Source organism: Rana temporaria (assembly GCF_905171775.1).
Source record: "Rana temporaria chromosome 2 unlocalized genomic scaffold, aRanTem1.1 chr2k, whole genome shotgun sequence".
Taxonomy (NCBI): domain Eukaryota; kingdom Metazoa; phylum Chordata; class Amphibia; order Anura; family Ranidae; genus Rana; species Rana temporaria.
Window position 1 is genome coordinate 945,983 of NW_024404415.1, and position 16,771 is coordinate 962,753.

At 52.7% G+C, this 16,771-nt stretch overlaps 1 protein-coding gene and 1 long non-coding RNA gene across 2 annotated transcripts in view; one reads left to right on the forward strand and one right to left on the reverse strand.

The window, feature by feature from the left end:
- Positions 1-16,771, forward strand: part of CASQ2 (calsequestrin 2) — a 94,228-nt gene that overhangs the window by 32,904 nt on the left and 44,553 nt on the right. The window contains exons 2-4 of the mRNA XM_040334154.1: positions 11,016-11,100; positions 11,219-11,319; positions 13,355-13,466. Of these exons, the coding sequence (XP_040190088.1) occupies positions 11,016-11,100; positions 11,219-11,319; positions 13,355-13,466 (298 nt within the window). The remainder of the gene's footprint in view (positions 1-11,015; positions 11,101-11,218; positions 11,320-13,354; positions 13,467-16,771) is intronic.
- LOC120921638 lies at positions 16,022-16,608 on the reverse strand. Its single transcript, XR_005744921.1, has 2 exons — positions 16,313-16,608; positions 16,022-16,229 (listed from the first exon to the last, which is right to left on the reverse strand). It is a non-coding gene; the product is annotated as an uncharacterized LOC120921638 (long non-coding RNA).

A 16,771-nucleotide genomic window follows, 5' to 3' on the forward strand; every position in this document is an offset into this window, starting at 1 on the left:
TACCTCCAACTAAGCGTCGAATTCTCCCACACAATGACCCCCCCCAACCAGAACCCCCTCACCCAGCCCCAGAGAAACCGACATACCTCCAACCAATCGTCTAATTCCCCCACACAATGACCCCCCCTGGGGCAGAACCCCCTCACCCAGCCCCTGAGAAACCGACATACCTCCAACCAATCGTCTAATTCCCCCACACAATGACCCCCCCTCCCGACCAGAACCCCCTCACCCAGCCCCCGAGAAACCGACATACCTCCAACCAATCGTCCAATTCCCCCACACAATGACCCCCCCTCCCGACCAGAACCCCCTCACCCAGCCCCCGAGAAACCGACATACCTCCAACTAAGCGTCGAATTCTCCCACACAATGACCCCCCCCAACCAGAACCCCCTCACCCAGCCCCAGAGAAACCGACATACCTCCAATCAATCGTCTAATTCCCCCACACAATGACCCCCCCGACCAGAACCCCCTCACCCAGCCCCCGAGCAACCGACATACCTCCAATCAATCGTCTAATTCCCCCACACAATGACCCACCCCCCCCCCCACCAGGCCAGAACCCCCTCCTCCCCGACAGTAAGATGAGACCCAGGAGATGAGAGGAACCAGTAAGATGAGACCCAGGAGATGGGAGGAACCAGTAAGATGAAACCCAGGAGATGGGAGGAACCAGTAAGATGAGACCCAGGAGATGGGAGGGACCAGTAAGATGGGACGCAGGAGATGGGAGGGACCAGTAAGATGGGACCCAGGAGATGGGAGGAACCAGTAAGATGGAACCCAGGAGATGGGAGGAACCAGTATGATTGGACCCAGGAGATGGGAGGAACCAGTATGATTGGACCCAGGAGATGGGAGGAACCAGTAAGATGGGACCCAGGAGATGGGAGGGACCAGTAAGATGAGACCCAGGAGATGGGAGGGACCAGTAAGATGGGACCCAGGAGATGGGAGGAACCAGTAAGATGAGACCCAGGAGATTGGGGGAACCAGTAAGATGGGACCCAGGAGATGGGAGGAACCAGTAATATGGGATCCAGGAGATGGGAGGGACCAGTAAGATGGGACCCAGGAGATGGGAGGAATCAGTAATATGGGATCCAGGAGATGGGAGGGACCAGTAAGATGGGACCCAGGAGATGGGAGGAACCAGTATGATTGGACCCAGGAGATGGGAGGAACCAGTAAGATGGGACCCAGGAGATGGGAAGAACCAGTAAGATGGGACCCAGGAAATGGGAGGAACCAGTACGATGAGACCCAGAAAATGGGAGGGACCAGTAAGATGGGACCCAGGAGATGGGAGGAACCAGTAAGATGGGACCCAGGAAATGGGAGGAACCAGTAAGATGGGACCCAGGAGATGGGAGGAACCAGTAAGATGGGATCCAAGAGATGGGAGGAACCAGTAAGATGGGACCCAGGAAATGGGAGGAACCAGTAAGATGGGACCCAGGAGATGGGAGGGACCAGTAAGATGGGACCCAGGAGATGGGAGGAACCAGTAAGATGGGACCCATGAGATGGGAGGAACCAGTAAGATGGGACCCAGGAAATGGGAGGAACCAGTAAGATGGGACCCAGGAGATGGGAGGAACCAGTAAGATGGGATCCAGGAGATGGGAGGAACCAGTAAGATGGCACCCAGAAAATGGGAGGAACCAGTAAGATGGGATCCAGGAGATGGGAGGAACCAGTAAGATGGGACCCAGGAGATGGGAGGAACCAGTAAGATGGGACCCAGGAGATGGGAGGAACCAGTAAGATGGAACCCAGGAGATGGGAAGAACCAGTAAGATGGGACCCAGGAGATGGGAGGGACCAGTAAGATGGGACCCAGAAAATGGGAGGAACCAGTAAGATGGAACCCAGGAGATGGGAAGAACTAGTAAGATGGGACCCAGGAAATGGGAGGAACCAGTAAGATGGGACACAGGAGATGGATGGGGGGGGAACCAGTAAGATGGGACCCAAGAGATGGGAGGGACCAGTAAGATGGCACCCAGGAGATGGGAGGAACCAGTAAGATGGGACCCAGGAGATGGGAGGGACCAGTAAGATGGGACCCAGGAAATAGGAGGAACCAGTAAGATGGGACCCAGGAGATGGGAGGAACCAGTAAGATGGGACCCAGGAAATGGGAGGAACCAGTAAGATGGAACCCAGGAGATGGGAAGAACCAGTAAGATGGGACCCAGGAAATGGGAGGAACCAGTAAGATGGAACCCAGGAGATGGGAAGAACCAGTAAGATGGGATCCAGGAGATGGGAGGGACCAGTAAGATGGGACCCAGGAGATGGGAGGGACCAGTAAGATGAGACCCAGGAGATGGGAGGGACCAGTAAGATGGGACCCAGGAGATGGGAGGAACCAGTAATATGGGACCCAGGAGATGGGAGGGACCAGTAATATGGGACCCAGGATATGGGAGGGACCAGTAAGATGGGACCCAGGAGATGGGAGGAACCAGTAATATGGGACCCAGGAGATGGGAGGGACCAGTAAGATAGGACCCAGGAGATGGGAGGGACCAGTAAGATGGGACCCAGGAGATGGGAGGAACCAGTAAGATGGCACCCAGGAGATGGGAGGAACCAGTAAGATGGGACCCAGGAGATGGGAGGAACCAGTAATATGGGACCCAGGAGATTGAAGGGACCAGTAAGATGGGACCCAGGCGATGGGAGGAACCAGTAAGATGGGACCCAGGAGATGGGAGGGACCAGCAAGATGGGACCCAGGCGATGGGAGGAACCAGTAAGATGGGACCCAGGAGATGGGAGGAACCAGTAATATGGGACCCAGGAGATTGAAGGGACCAGTAAGATGGGACCCAGGAGATGGGAAGAACCAGTAAGATGGGACCCAGGGGATGGGAGGAACCAGTAAGATGGAACCCAGGAAATGGGAGGAACCAGTAAGATGGAACCCAGGAGATGGGAGGAACCAATAAGATGGAACCCAGGAAATGGGAAGAACCAGTAAGATGGTACCCAGGAAATGGGAGGAACCAGTAAGATGGAACCCAGGAGATGGGAGGAACCAATAAGATGGAACCCAGGAAATGGGAAAAAACCAGTAAGATGGGACCCAGGAAATGGGAGGAACCAGTAAGATGGGACCCAGGAGATGGGAGGAACCAGTAAGATGGGATCCAGGAGATGGGAGGAACCAGTAAGATGGCACCCAGGAGATGGGAGGAACCAGTAAGATGGGACCCAGGAGATGGGAGGAACCAGTAAGATGGGATCCAGGAGATGGGAGGAACCAGTAAGATGGCACCCAGGAGATGGGAGGAACCAGTAAGATGGGATCCAGGAGATGGGAGGAACCAGTAAGATGGGATCCAGGAGATGGGAGGAACCAGTAAGATGGGACCCAGGAGATGGGAGGAACCAGTAAGATGGGATCCAGGAGATGGGAGGAACCAGTAAGATGGCACCCAGGAGATGGGAGGAACCAGTAAGATGGGATCCAGGAGATGGGAGGAACCAGTAAGATGGGATCCAGGAGATGGGAGGAACCAGTAAGATGGGATCCAGGAGATGGGAGGGACCAGTAAGATGGGATCCAGGAGATGGGAGGAACCAGTAATATGGGACCCAGGAGATGGGAGGGACCAGTAAGATAGGACCCAGGAGATGGGAGGGACCAGTAAGATGGGACCCAGGAGATGGGAGGAACCAGTAAGATGGCACCCAGGAGATGGGAGGAACCAGTAAGATGGGACCCAGGAGATGGGAGGAACCAGTAATATGGGACCCAGGAGATTGAAGGGACCAGTAAGATGGGACCCAGGCGATGGGAGGAACCAGTAAGATGGGACCCAGGAGATGGGAGGGACCAGCAAGATGGGACCCAGGCGATGGGAGGAACCAGTAATATGGGACCCAGGAGATTGAAGGGACCAGTAATATGGGACCCAGGAGATGGGAGGAACCAGTAAGATGAGACCCAGGAGATGGGAGGAACCAGTAATATGGGACCCAGGAGATGGGAGGGACCAGTAAGATGGGACCCAGGAGATGGGAGGAACCAGTAAGATGGAACCCAGGAGATGGGAGGAACCAATAAGATGGAACCCAGGAAATGGGAAGAACCAGTAAGATGGGACCCAGGAAATGGGAGGAACCAGTAAGATGGGACCCAGGAGATGGGAGGAACCAGTAAGATGGGATCCAGGAGATGGGAGGAACCAGTAAGATGGCACCCAGGAGATGGGAGGAACCAGTAAGATGGGATCCAGGAGATGGGAGGAACCAGTAAGATGGGATCCAGGAGATGGGAGGGACCAGTAAGATGGGACCCAGGAGATGGGAGGGACCAGTAAGATGGGACCCAGGAGATGGGAGGGACCAGTAAGATGGGACCCAGGAGATGGGAGGGACCAGTAAGATGGAATCCAGGAGATGGGCGGGACCAGTAAGATGGGACCCAGGAGATGGGAGGGACCAGTAAGATGGAATCCAGGAGATTGGGGGAATCAGTAAGATGGGACCCAGGAGATGGGAGGAACCAGTAAGATGGGACCCAGGAGATGGGAGGGACCAGTAAGATGGGATCCAGGAGATGGGAGGAACCAGTAAGATGGGACCCAGGAGATGGGAGGAACCCGTAAGATGGCACCCAGGAGATGGGAGGGACCAGTAAGATGGGATCCAGGAGATGGGAGGAACCAGTAAGATGGAACCCAGGAGATGGGAGGAACCAGTAAGATGGGATCCAGGAGATGGGAGGAACCAGTAAGATGGGATCCAGGAGATGGGAGGAGGTCAGTGGTGCTCCATCCTGTTGGCAGGATATGGGCTCTTGGCTGGAAGTCCTCCGGATCAGTTTACTGTCACCCTGGGCTGCCCCTCCTCCGGCCTGTCCTCCAAGATACACTGAGAAATTGTCACCTCACCCGGGGGAATTCACACATCAGGAGCCAGAGGAGACATTCAATTCTCTCCTGGAGGAACTCCCATCTCCTAAATGGTTTATATTTCATTACACTGGCCGTATCATATAATATACAGACCGTATCCCACCCTTCTCATGTCCCAGTCCCACCACTCAGGTCCTGACAACCACCATGTCCCACTCCTCATGTCTCACCTCCTCCATGTCCCACTCGCCATGTCCTACTCCTCATGTCCCACTCCTCATGTCTCACCTCCTCCATGTCCCACTCCTCATGTCCTACTCCTCATGTCTCACTCCTCATGTCTCACCTCCTCCATGTCCCACTCGCCATGTCCCACTTCTCATGTCTTACCTCCTCATGTCCCACTCGCCATGTCCCACTCGCCATGTCCCACTCCTCATGTCCCACTCCTCCATGTCCTACTCCTCATGTCTCACCTCCTCCATGTCCCACTCGCCATGTCCCACTTCTCATGTCCCACTCCTCATGTCCCACTTCTCATGTCTTACCTCCTCATGTCTCACTCCCCATGTCCTACTCCTCATGTCTCACCTCCTCCATGTCCCACTCGCCATGTCCTACTTCTCATGTCCCACTCCTCATGTCCCACTTCTCATGTCCTACTCCTCATGTCTCACTCCCCATGTCCTACTTCTCATATCTTACCTCCCCCATGTCCCACTCGCCATGTCCTACTTCTCATGTCCCACTCCTCATGTCTCACCTCCTCCATGTCCCACTCGCCATGTCCTACTTCTCATGTCTCACTCCTCCATGTCCTACTTCTCATGTCTCACCTCCTCCATGTCCCACTCACCATGTCCTACTCCTCATGTCCCACTCCTCATGTCTCACCTCCTCCATGTCCCACTCCCCATGTCCTACTTCTCATGTCTTACCTCCTCATGTCCTACTTCTCATGTCTTACCTCCCCATGTCCTACTTCTCATGTCTTACCTCCTCATGTCCTACTTCTCATGTCTCACCTCCTCCATGTCCCACTCGCCATGTCCCACTCCTTATGTCTCACCTCCTCCATGTCCCACTCGCCATGTCCCACTCCTTATGTCTCACCTCCTCCATGTCCCACTCGCCATGTCCCACTCCTTATGTCTCACCTCCTCCATGTCCCACTCGCCATGTCCCACTCCTTATGTCTCACTCCCCATGTCCTACTTCTCATGTCTTACCTCCTCATGTCTCACTCCTTATGTCTCACCTCCTCCATGTTCTATTTCCCATGTCCACACTCCCAATGTCTTACCACCCATTATGTCCACGCGCCCTATGTCCCACTCCTCATGTCCCACTCCCCATGTCCACACTCCCCATTTCCTACTCCTCGTGTCTTGCCACCCATTATTTCCACACTCTCCATATCTCACCCCCACAATGACCTCTACATCTCCTCATGTCCTGCCAACCACCATATCCATGCTCACCATGCCCCCACTCCCCATGTCTCACCTCCCTCATGTCCTAACCACTATGTCCACACTTCCCAGGTCCCATTCCTGATGTCTCACCTTCCCCATGTCCCACTCTTCATGCCCGTCCCCATATCCTACCCTCTCTCTGTGTTTCCACCGTGCCCCAAGCTCCCCTTGCTCTCGCCATGTTCTCCCATTCTCGCGCTTTGCGAGTTCCACCTTCTCTAGCGGTTGGAAGCATTATTTTCTTGTGTTTTGTGGCCTCAGATCGGATTGTTCAATGGACCCCAGTCTTGCCTTCAGGATCTGTAAGAAACTGGACGGGTCCTCGGTGGATTACAAACACTATCTCAGAATTTCTTCGATTTTGTAGAGTTTGGGGCGGAAGACAAGCAGAGGAAACCGGGAGCGGGGCGGGAGACCCGAGGGCTCCGGGTACAGAGATCAGGTGCAACCCTCTATTCCTTCCCCTTCATCCTCAGTTACATGTTCTTCTCCCTGAGAGGTAGACATTTTGTTTCAAGTCGTTTTCGGGAGAAAATTTCATTTTCCGAGATTCAGATGTATAGTACAAGAATTTCCCAATGGACACCGTAACGCACTTTTACCGAAAAGACCCAGAATTCCCTGGGGCGATCCTTTTACCCGAGCTCAGGCCCATCCCATCCCCCAAATTAACCAATCCTTGAATGACCACCACCTTGACCTCTACCTGGCCACGCCCCCATCAGTCAAGGCTCTCTCTCCCGAAGGCCTTCATTTGTTTCATTGGGATGACGTCACGCGATGCGATGGTCGTTCGGCCCAATGGGGGAATTAATTCAATTTTCGAAATTCGTTCGATAATTTGGACTCGCATGACGCCAGACGATATTGTCCAATCAACTCATGCCATTTCTCTTGGTGGGTTGGCCTAGTGTCCTCCCGATCGTAATCCGGCCGAATCGATAATAGATTGAATAATTCGCCATCTTCCAGAAAAACCGCAACGTTTTTCAAATCCACCCGGACCGACGAATATACAAAACGCATTCCGAAAATACAAAACTGATTCCGAAAATACAAAACGCATTTCGAAAATACAAAACGCATTCCGAAAATACAAAACGCATTCCGAAAATGAATCGGGTCAACATAACGAATATGACAAAACAAAGTTCTTCAATAAATGGAATTAGAAAAGTAACGGAAATCCCCGACGTGCGCATGTCTACTGGGGGGGTCACTGAGGGCTCTGAGTACAGAGAACCAGTGTAACCGTCTATTCCTCCCCCCCCCTTCCTCAGTCACATGTTTCTCTCCCTGGGGGGGTCACTGATATCTCCATGGCTATTTTTGTCCCCCATAACTCATCGGTGACACCAGCGAGGTCCCACCTGTCACCCCGAATCCTCCATAGGGAGAAGTTAGCTGCGTTGGTGGGGGGAGGGGGGATTTTCTGAAACTGAAAAGTGAAAAATCTGGTTTGGCTCTGCAGAGAAACCAATCAGCTTCCAGATTTTATTGCCAAAGCTTAATTGAAGAAGCTGATTGGCTGCCATGCACAGATGCACCAGATTCGTAGTGCTCCACTTTTAGTAAATCTACCCACCTTGGGCCAGATTCATAAAGACTTACGACGGGCGTATCAGTAGATACGCCGTCGTAACTCCGAATCCGCGCCGTCGCAACTTTAAGCGTATTCTCAAACTGAGATACGCCTAAATGTTGCTAAGATACGACCGGCGTAAGTCTCCTACGCCGTCGTATCTTAACTGCATATTTACGCCGGGCCCTAGGGGCGTCTACGCTGATTTACGCCTAGAAATATGTAAATCAGCTAGATACGCCTATTCACGAACGTACGCCCGGCCGTCGCAGTAAGCTCCCATTCACACCTAGGCGTTTTGTCACCTATAGTGTGACGCCGCAGCAGCCCCGAGACGCTGGAGGGATGAAAACACATTGCCCTCTATGGAGATGGTTCACATCTCAACGCCGAACGCCGTACGCCTGTCGCCTGAAAAAAAGTCCCGGACCTTTTTTTCAGGCGGCTTTCGGCGTTCGGCATAGGAGACGTGAACCATCTCCATAGAGGGGGTGAGGCTGCATTCACAATCGTGGCGTTTTGTCGCCGCAAATCGCGGTACAAAACGCCGCAATTTGTCACCGCAATTCGCGGGACAAAAATGCAGCGATTTTGTACGCCTAGGTGTGAATGCAGCCTTAAGATACGCCGTTTACGTAAGGGGTTTTCAGGCGTAAAGATAAACCACCAAAAAGATGGCGCAGCCAATGTTAAGTATGGACGTCGGAACAGCGTCAATTTTTTCAAATTTTACGTTGTTTGTGTAACTCGTCCGTGAATGGGGCTGGGCGTAATTTACATTCACGTCGAAAGCATTGACGATTTGCCGACGTCATTTGGAGCATGCGCACTGGGATACGTCCACGGACGGCGCATGCGCCGTTCTTTAGAAACGTCAAATACGTGGGGTCACTAGTATTTTGTATAGAACACGCCCCCAACCAGCCTATTTTGAATTAGGCGGGCTTACGCCGGCCCAGTTACACTGCGCGGCTGTAAGTTACAGCGCGAGTTCTTTGTGAATACAGGACCTGGTGCTCTAACTTACGGCGGCGTAGTGTATCTGAGATACGCTACGCCCGCAGAAATCTATCTGAATCTACCCCTAAGAGGAGATAGTTGTGTGTTGCTGAGCAGCAGAGAGTCTCGGGGCCTCTCTCAGTGGCTCTGTACCCCTCCCCCTGTCAAAAACATGTAATCTGTGGCCCCTCTTGCTGGCAGCCCCTAGGCAGGGGCCCACTTTTATGGGGGTGGGAATGATGCGTGTCAGAGGTGCGGTCACCTGGGTGTGGTTGCTATGGGTTACTGTGGTCCGTTGCTCTCTCTGAATGAGTAAGAAGATGTCAGACGCAGAGTCTGTCCCTCTGACAGAGAAGATGAGAGCCGACAGCTGACATCCCCCAACGGTAACCCAACTCCAGCCGTCAGAATTTCCTGCCAGGGGTGATACAGGCCAGAGAGACAGACCAACAACCAATCACAGCTCAGCATCTGACTGCAGGGACCCCCATAAAGATTCCCAATGTGACTGCAATCATGCTTAGCAACCAATCAGAGCTCAGTGTTTAAGTGCATTAACCCCGAGCAACAGGGGCGGACTGACAACTCATGGGGCCCCCGGGCAATAGGAGATTATGGGGCCCCCGGGCAATAGGAGATTATGGGGCCCCCGGGCAATAGGAGATTATGGGGCCACACAGTATACATACACACAGAATACACATACACACACACTAAAAAGGTACTGGAGAGGCGGGGCAGCTTTAATCTTGGGATTTTTTTTTAAAACACAGATTTTTACATACTATCCCGGGTTTTACTGAGGCTGGCAACCCTGATGGGGCCCCCTAGTGGCATGGGGCCCTCAGGCAGTGCCCGGGTTTTCGAATGGTCAGTCCGTCCCTGCCAAGCAACCAATTAGATCTCAGTGTTTGACTGCAGTAACTCGTAGCAAAAAATCAGATCTCAGTAACTGCAGTAAGTAACTGCAATGATCCCTAGCAACCAATCACATCTCACTGTGTATCTGCAATCAGATCGCAGTGTTTGAATGCAGTAACCCCTAGCAACCAATCAGATTTTAGCTTGTGACTCACAGTAACCAATCATATCCCAGGATGGGTTGTGGCTTGTATAAGCAGGTGGACAGGTGGGAAGGTATGGGTGGGGCTTGTATAGGTGGGAAGGTATGGGTGTGGCTTATATAGGTGGGAAGGTATGGGTGTGGCTTGTATGGACAGTTGGGAAGGTATGGGTGTGGCTTGTATAGATGGGAAGGTATGGGTGTGGCTTGTATAGGTGGGAAGGTATGGGTGTGGCTTGTATGGACAGGTGGGAAGGTATGGGTGTGGCTTGTATGGACAGGTGGGAAGGTATGGGTGTGGCTTGTATAGATGGGGAGGTATGAGTGTGGCTTGTATAGGTGGGAAAGTATGGCTGTGGCTTGTATAGGTGGGGAGGTATGGGTGTGGCTTGTATGAGCAGGTGGACAGGTATGGGTGTGGCTTGTATGAGCAGGTGGACAGGTATGGGTGGGGCTTGTATGGGCAGGTGGACAGTTGGGAAGGTATGGGTGTGGCTTGTATAGGTGGGAAGGTATGGGTGAATCTTGTATAGGGGGGAAGGTATGAGTGTGGCTTGTATAGGTGGGAAGGTATGGGTGAATCTTGTATAGGGGGGAAGGTATGGGTGTGGCTTGTATAGGTGGGAAGGTATGGGTGTGGCTTGTATAAGCAGGTGGGAAGGTATGGGTGGGGATTGTATGGGCAGGTGGACAGGTGGGAAGGTATGGGTGGGGCTTGTATGGGCAGGTGGGAAGGTATGGGTGGGGCTTGTATGGGCAGGTGGACAGGTGGGAAGGTATGGGTGGGGCTTGTATAGGTGGGAAGGTATGGGTGGGGCTTGTATGGGCAGGTGGACAGATGGGAAGGTATGGGTGGGGCTTGTATGAGCAGGTGGACAGGTATGGGTGTGGCTTGTATGGGCAGGTGGACAGTTGGGAAGGTATGGGTGTGGCTTGTACAGGTGGACAGGTATGGGTGTGGCTTCTACATGTTAGGGGTGGGGTTTGTTTCCCTGACCTCCCTATGTTGTGTCCTCCAGCTGTCTGCACAGGTTCTGGAGAAGAAGGATATCGGCTTTGGAATCCTCGACCCGAAGAGCAATGCCAAGATTGCCAAGAAGCTGGGTAGGTACCTCCATGGTGGTGGGACCGGCTGCCAACCCTTCCAGGCCACGTGATTGGATATCACTCATCGGTGTCTATAGTGCTTCATGTATGACGGTCTCTGTCTGTCTCTCCATAGGGACCACCGAGGTGGGCAGCCTCTATGCATTTAAAGAGGACCACGTGATTGAGTTTGATGGAGAGCTGGCGGCTGACATTCTGGTGGATTTCCTGCTGGATGTGAGTGTACGATATATATATATATATACTCTACATGATACACCCCTATACATTCCACCCCCAGACTGAACATTGTAATCCCTCCATAGGATCCCACACTGACCAATCACTGACCCCCCTCCATAGGATCACACACTGACCAATCACTGACCCCTCCATAAGATCCCACACTGACCAATCACTGAAACCCTCCATAGGATCCCACACTGACCAATCACTGACCCCCCCTCCATAGGATCTCACACTGACCAATCACTGACCCCCCCTCTATAGGATCCCACACTGACCAATCACTGACCCCCCCTCCAATGGATCCCACACTGACCAATCACTGACCCCCCCCCCTCCAATGGATCCCACACTGACCAATCACTGACCCCCCTCCATAGGACCCAACACTGACCAATCACTGACCCCCCTCCATAGGATCCCACACTGACTTATCACTGACCCCCCTCCATAGGATCCCACACTAACCAATCACTGACCCCCCTCCATAGGACCCAACACTGACCAATCACTGACCCCCTTCCATAGGATCCCACACTGACTAATCACTGACCCCCTCCATAGGACCCACACTGACCAATCACTGACCCCCCTCCATAGGATCCCACACTGACTTATCACTGACCCCCCTCCATAGGATCCCACACTAACCAATCACTGACCCCCCTCCATAGGACCCAACACTGACCAATCACTGACCCCCTTCCATAGGATCCCACACTGACTAATCACTGACCCCCTCCATAGGATCCCACATTGACCAATCACTGACCCCCTCCATAGGATCCCACACTGACCAATTACTGACCCCCCTCCATAGGATCCCACACTGACCAATCACTGACCCCCCTCCATAGGATCTCACACTGACCAATCACTGACCCCCTCCATAGGATCCCACACTGACCAATCACTGACCCCCCTCCATAGGATTCCACACTGACCAATCACTGACCCTATCCATAGGATCCCACACTGACCAATCACTGACCCCCTCCATAGGACCCAACACTGACCAATCACTGACCCCCCTCCATAGGATCCCACACTGACCAATCACTGACCCCCCTCCATAGGATCCCACACTGACCAATCACTGACCCCCTCCATAGGATCCCACACTGACCAATCACTGACCCCCTCCATAGGATCCCACACTGACCAATCACTGACCCCCCTCCATAGGATCCCACACTGACCAATCACTGACCCCCTCCATAGGATCCCACACTGACCAATCACTGACCCCCCTCCATAGGATCCCACACTGACCAATCACTGACCCCCCTCCATAGGACCCCACACTGACCAATCACTGACCCCCCTCCATAGGATCCCACACTGACCAATCACTGACCCCCCTCCATAGGATCCCACACTGACCAATCACTGACCCCCTCCATAGGATCCCACACTGACCAATCACTGACCCCCTCCATAGGATCCCACACTGACCAATCACTGACCCCCCTCCATAGGATCCCACACTGACCAATCACTGACCCCCTCCATAGGATCCCACACTGACCAATCACTGACCCCCCTCCATAGGATCCCACACTGACCAATCACTGACCCCCCTCCATAGGACCCCACACTGACCAATCACTGACCCCCTCCATAGGATCCCACACTGACCAATCACTGACCCCCCTCCATAGGATCCCACACTGACCAATCACTGACCCCCCTCCATAGGACCCCACACTGACCAATCACTGACCCCCCTCCATAGGATCCCACACTGACCAATCACTGACCCCCCTCCATAGGATCCCACACTGACCGATCACTGACCCCCCTCCATAGGATCCCACACTGACCAATCACTGACCTCCCTCCATAGGATCCCACACTGACCAATCACTGACCCTCTCCATAGGATCCCACACTGACCAATCACTGACCCCCCCCCCCCTCCATAGGATCCCACACTGACCAATCACTGACCCCCTCCATAGGATCCCACACTGACCAATCACTGAGTATAGTACACACTGTGAAATCTCCCCTCTCACACCTCCAGCTGATTGAGGATCCGGTGGAGAACATTAATAGTCGGGCAGAACTGAAGGCCCTGGACCGCATGGAGGAGGAGACCCGAGTGATCGGATACTTCAAGAACCAGGACTCTGAGCGTAAGTGTACGGGGGGGAGGGGGTCATGAGGGGGCGGGGGCGGGGTCTGTGTGACTTAATGACCAACATATTATCACCACCACAGATCAGTCTCTGGACCAAAGGAGCTTGCACTCTAATGTCCCCTCCCCCCCCCACTCACACACTATTATTATTATTATATATATTCTGCAGTGGTTGCATGTTCCTTTTGTATATAGCACTCGGAGGACAGAGTCTGAAGGTAAGAGTGCCCCATCCCCCGTACCCATACTGACCCGTAGGGATGAGCTTCACGATCGGGTCGAAACATGAGTTTGACTCAAACATTGCCCGTCCGCCCCTTCCCCGAACAGCGAGCAATTTGGGGTGTTTGCAGCAAATTCAAAAGCCAGGGAACACCCTTTAAGCGTCTATGGGAGAAATCTAAAGTGCTAATTTTAAAGGCTAATATGCAAGTTATTGTCCTAAAAAGTGTCTGGGGACCCGGGTCCTGCCCCAGGGGAGTGTTTGGGGACTCGGGTCCTGCCCCAGGGGAGTGTTTGGGGACCCGGGTCCTGCCCCAGGGGAGTGTTTGGGGACCCGGGTCCTGCCCCAGGGGAGTGTTTGGGGATCCGGGTCCTGCCCCAGGGGAGTGTTTGGGGACCCGGGTCCTGTCCCAGGGGAGTGTTTGGGGACCCGGGTCCTGCCCCAGGGGAGTGTTTGGGGACCCGGGTCCTGCCCCAGGGAAGTGTTTGGGGACCCGGGTCCTGCCCCAGGGGAGTGTTTGGGGATCCGGGTCCTGCCCCAGGGGAGTGTTTGGGGACCCGGGTCCTGCCCCGGGGGAGTGTTTGGGGACCCGGGTCCTTCCCCAGGGGAGTGTTTGGGGACCCGGGTCCTGCCCCAGGGGAGTGTTTGGGGACCCGGGTCCTGCCCCAGGGGAGTGTTTGGGGACCCGGGTCCTGCCCCAGGGGAGTGTTTGGGGACCCGGGTCCTGCCCCAGGGGAGTGTTTGGGGACCCAGGTCCTGCCCCAGGGGAGTGTTTGGGGACCCGGGTCCTGTCCCAGGGGACATGTATCAATGCAAAAAAAGTTTTAAAAACGGCCGTTTTCTTGGGAGCAGTGAATTTAATAATGCTTAAAGTGAAACAATAAAAGTGAAATATTCCTTTAAATTTTGTACCTGGCGGGTGTCTATAGTATGCCTGTGAAGTAGTGCATGTTTCCTGTGCTTAGAACTGTCCCTGCACAAAGTGTTATTTCTAAAGGAAAAAAAGTCATTAAAACTACTCGCGGCTATTCATGAATTGTCGGGTCCCGGCAATACAGAGAAAAGTCATTGGGGAAAAACAAACCAAAATGTAAAAAAAAATGCGTGGGGGTCCCCCCAAATATCATATGAGGCCATATCAGGCCCCCTCCCTTTTTTTCCCTTTTTTTTTAAAAGGACTTGTCCCAAGCTGTGTACTGTGGTTTTTAACATTTGGACACTTTTTTTGTGAAATGGTAGGGGTACCCCCTTACCAATTCACATGGGGGCCAGGATCTGGGGGTCCCCTATGTTAAAGAGGGCTTCCAGATTCCGAAAAGCCCCCACCCTGCAGATCCCCACAACCACCAGGCAAGGGTTGTGGGGATGAGGCCCTTGTCCCCAAACAACATGAGGACATCCTCCCCACGTTGAGGGTATGTGGCCTGGAACGTTTCAGGAGGGGGGTCACTCTCTTGTCCCCCCCCTTTTTTCCTGCAGCCTGCCATGTTGCGTGTTAGGATAAGGGTCTGGTATGGATTTTTGGGGGAACCCCACGCCATTTTTTTTTTATTTTGGTTCGGGCAGTTTTTTTCAATGACTTTTCTCTGTATTGCCGGGACCCAACAATTCATTATAGCCACAAAAAGTTTTAAATTACTTTTTTTTCTTTACAAATGACACTTTGTGCAGGGACACGGGAAACATGCGCTACTTTACAGGCATACTATACACACCCCCCAGGTATGAAATGTAAAGGAAGATTTCACTTTTGTTTCACTTTTAGCATTATTAAATTCACTGCTCCCGAAAAAACGGCCGTTTTTAAAACTTTTTTTTTGCATTGATACATGTCCCCTGGGGCAGGACCCAGGTCCCCAAACACTCCCCTGGGACAGGACCCGGGTCCCCAAACACTCCCCTGGGGCAGGACCCGGGTCCCCAAACACTCCCCTAGGGCAGGACCCGGGTCCCCAAACACTCACCCTGGGGCAGGACCCGGGTCCCCAAACACTCCCCTGGGGCAGGATCCGGATCCCCAAACACTCCCCTGGGGCAGGAGCTGGGTCCCCAAACACTCCCCTGGGGCAGGACCCGGGTCCCCAAACACTCCCCTAGGGCAGGACCCGGGTCCCCAAACACTCCCCTGGGGCAGGACCCGGGTCCCCAAACACTCCCCTGGGACAGGACCCGGGTCCCCAAACACTCCCCTGGGGCAGGACCCAGGTCCCCAAACACTTTTTATGACAATAACTTGTATATAAGCCTTTAAAATGAGCACTTGTAGAAAAAGAAATTTACCCCACGGGGCTTTGGACAGCAAAGGTATAAAAGTGTAACAAATGTAATATAATAAAACATGGTTTATTTTATGGTTGTCAATAACATACATTTTAAATGCAATAACAATTAAAAGAAAACCCTTTACGGATCTGGTGATACAATACATATTCCACAATATTGGACAAATGTATACAACATTGCTTTATGCTGTGTGATGTGCGTTCCCCGACGCGTTTCGACCTCTAAGTGGTCTCTTCAGGGGGATGGTTGATTCTACAAAAATATACATAACATAAATTTGCGATCAAAAAAGTATAAATATAAATCACATGAATTGACCCAAGAATAAGGTTTACCGTTAACGAATGAAGTGGGTTTTGTAATGACCAGAGGTCTGCAGAGCCGTTAGAAAATCCGAAGGGAGCGCCACCCACAACCCCATGGGGGAGAGAGGGAAACCAAAACAGACCCCAGGGGGGTTGCAAGGAGCCGCACAGTGGACGCCCTCCGAGGATCAGGGGAGCCGGTGCCTGCAGAGTGCCCCCAATGGGTTAGCCCTGTGTAATTGAAGAGAATTAGAAATATTAAATCATAGCATATTGTGCTAAAGTGTAGGATTATCTGTGGGTAAGGCATGTATAAAAAAAGAGGGACTGGCAGCAGGTTTGTAATCTTATCTGAGAAAAAAAGAAAAAAAAAGAAAAAACACTTTTTCCCTTTTTCCTCTTTATTGAATTAGATCTACTCATTGATGACCCGAAGGGGTAACTAGTCAATGAATAATGGTCAGGAATTGATGTGTATATTAAGGTACT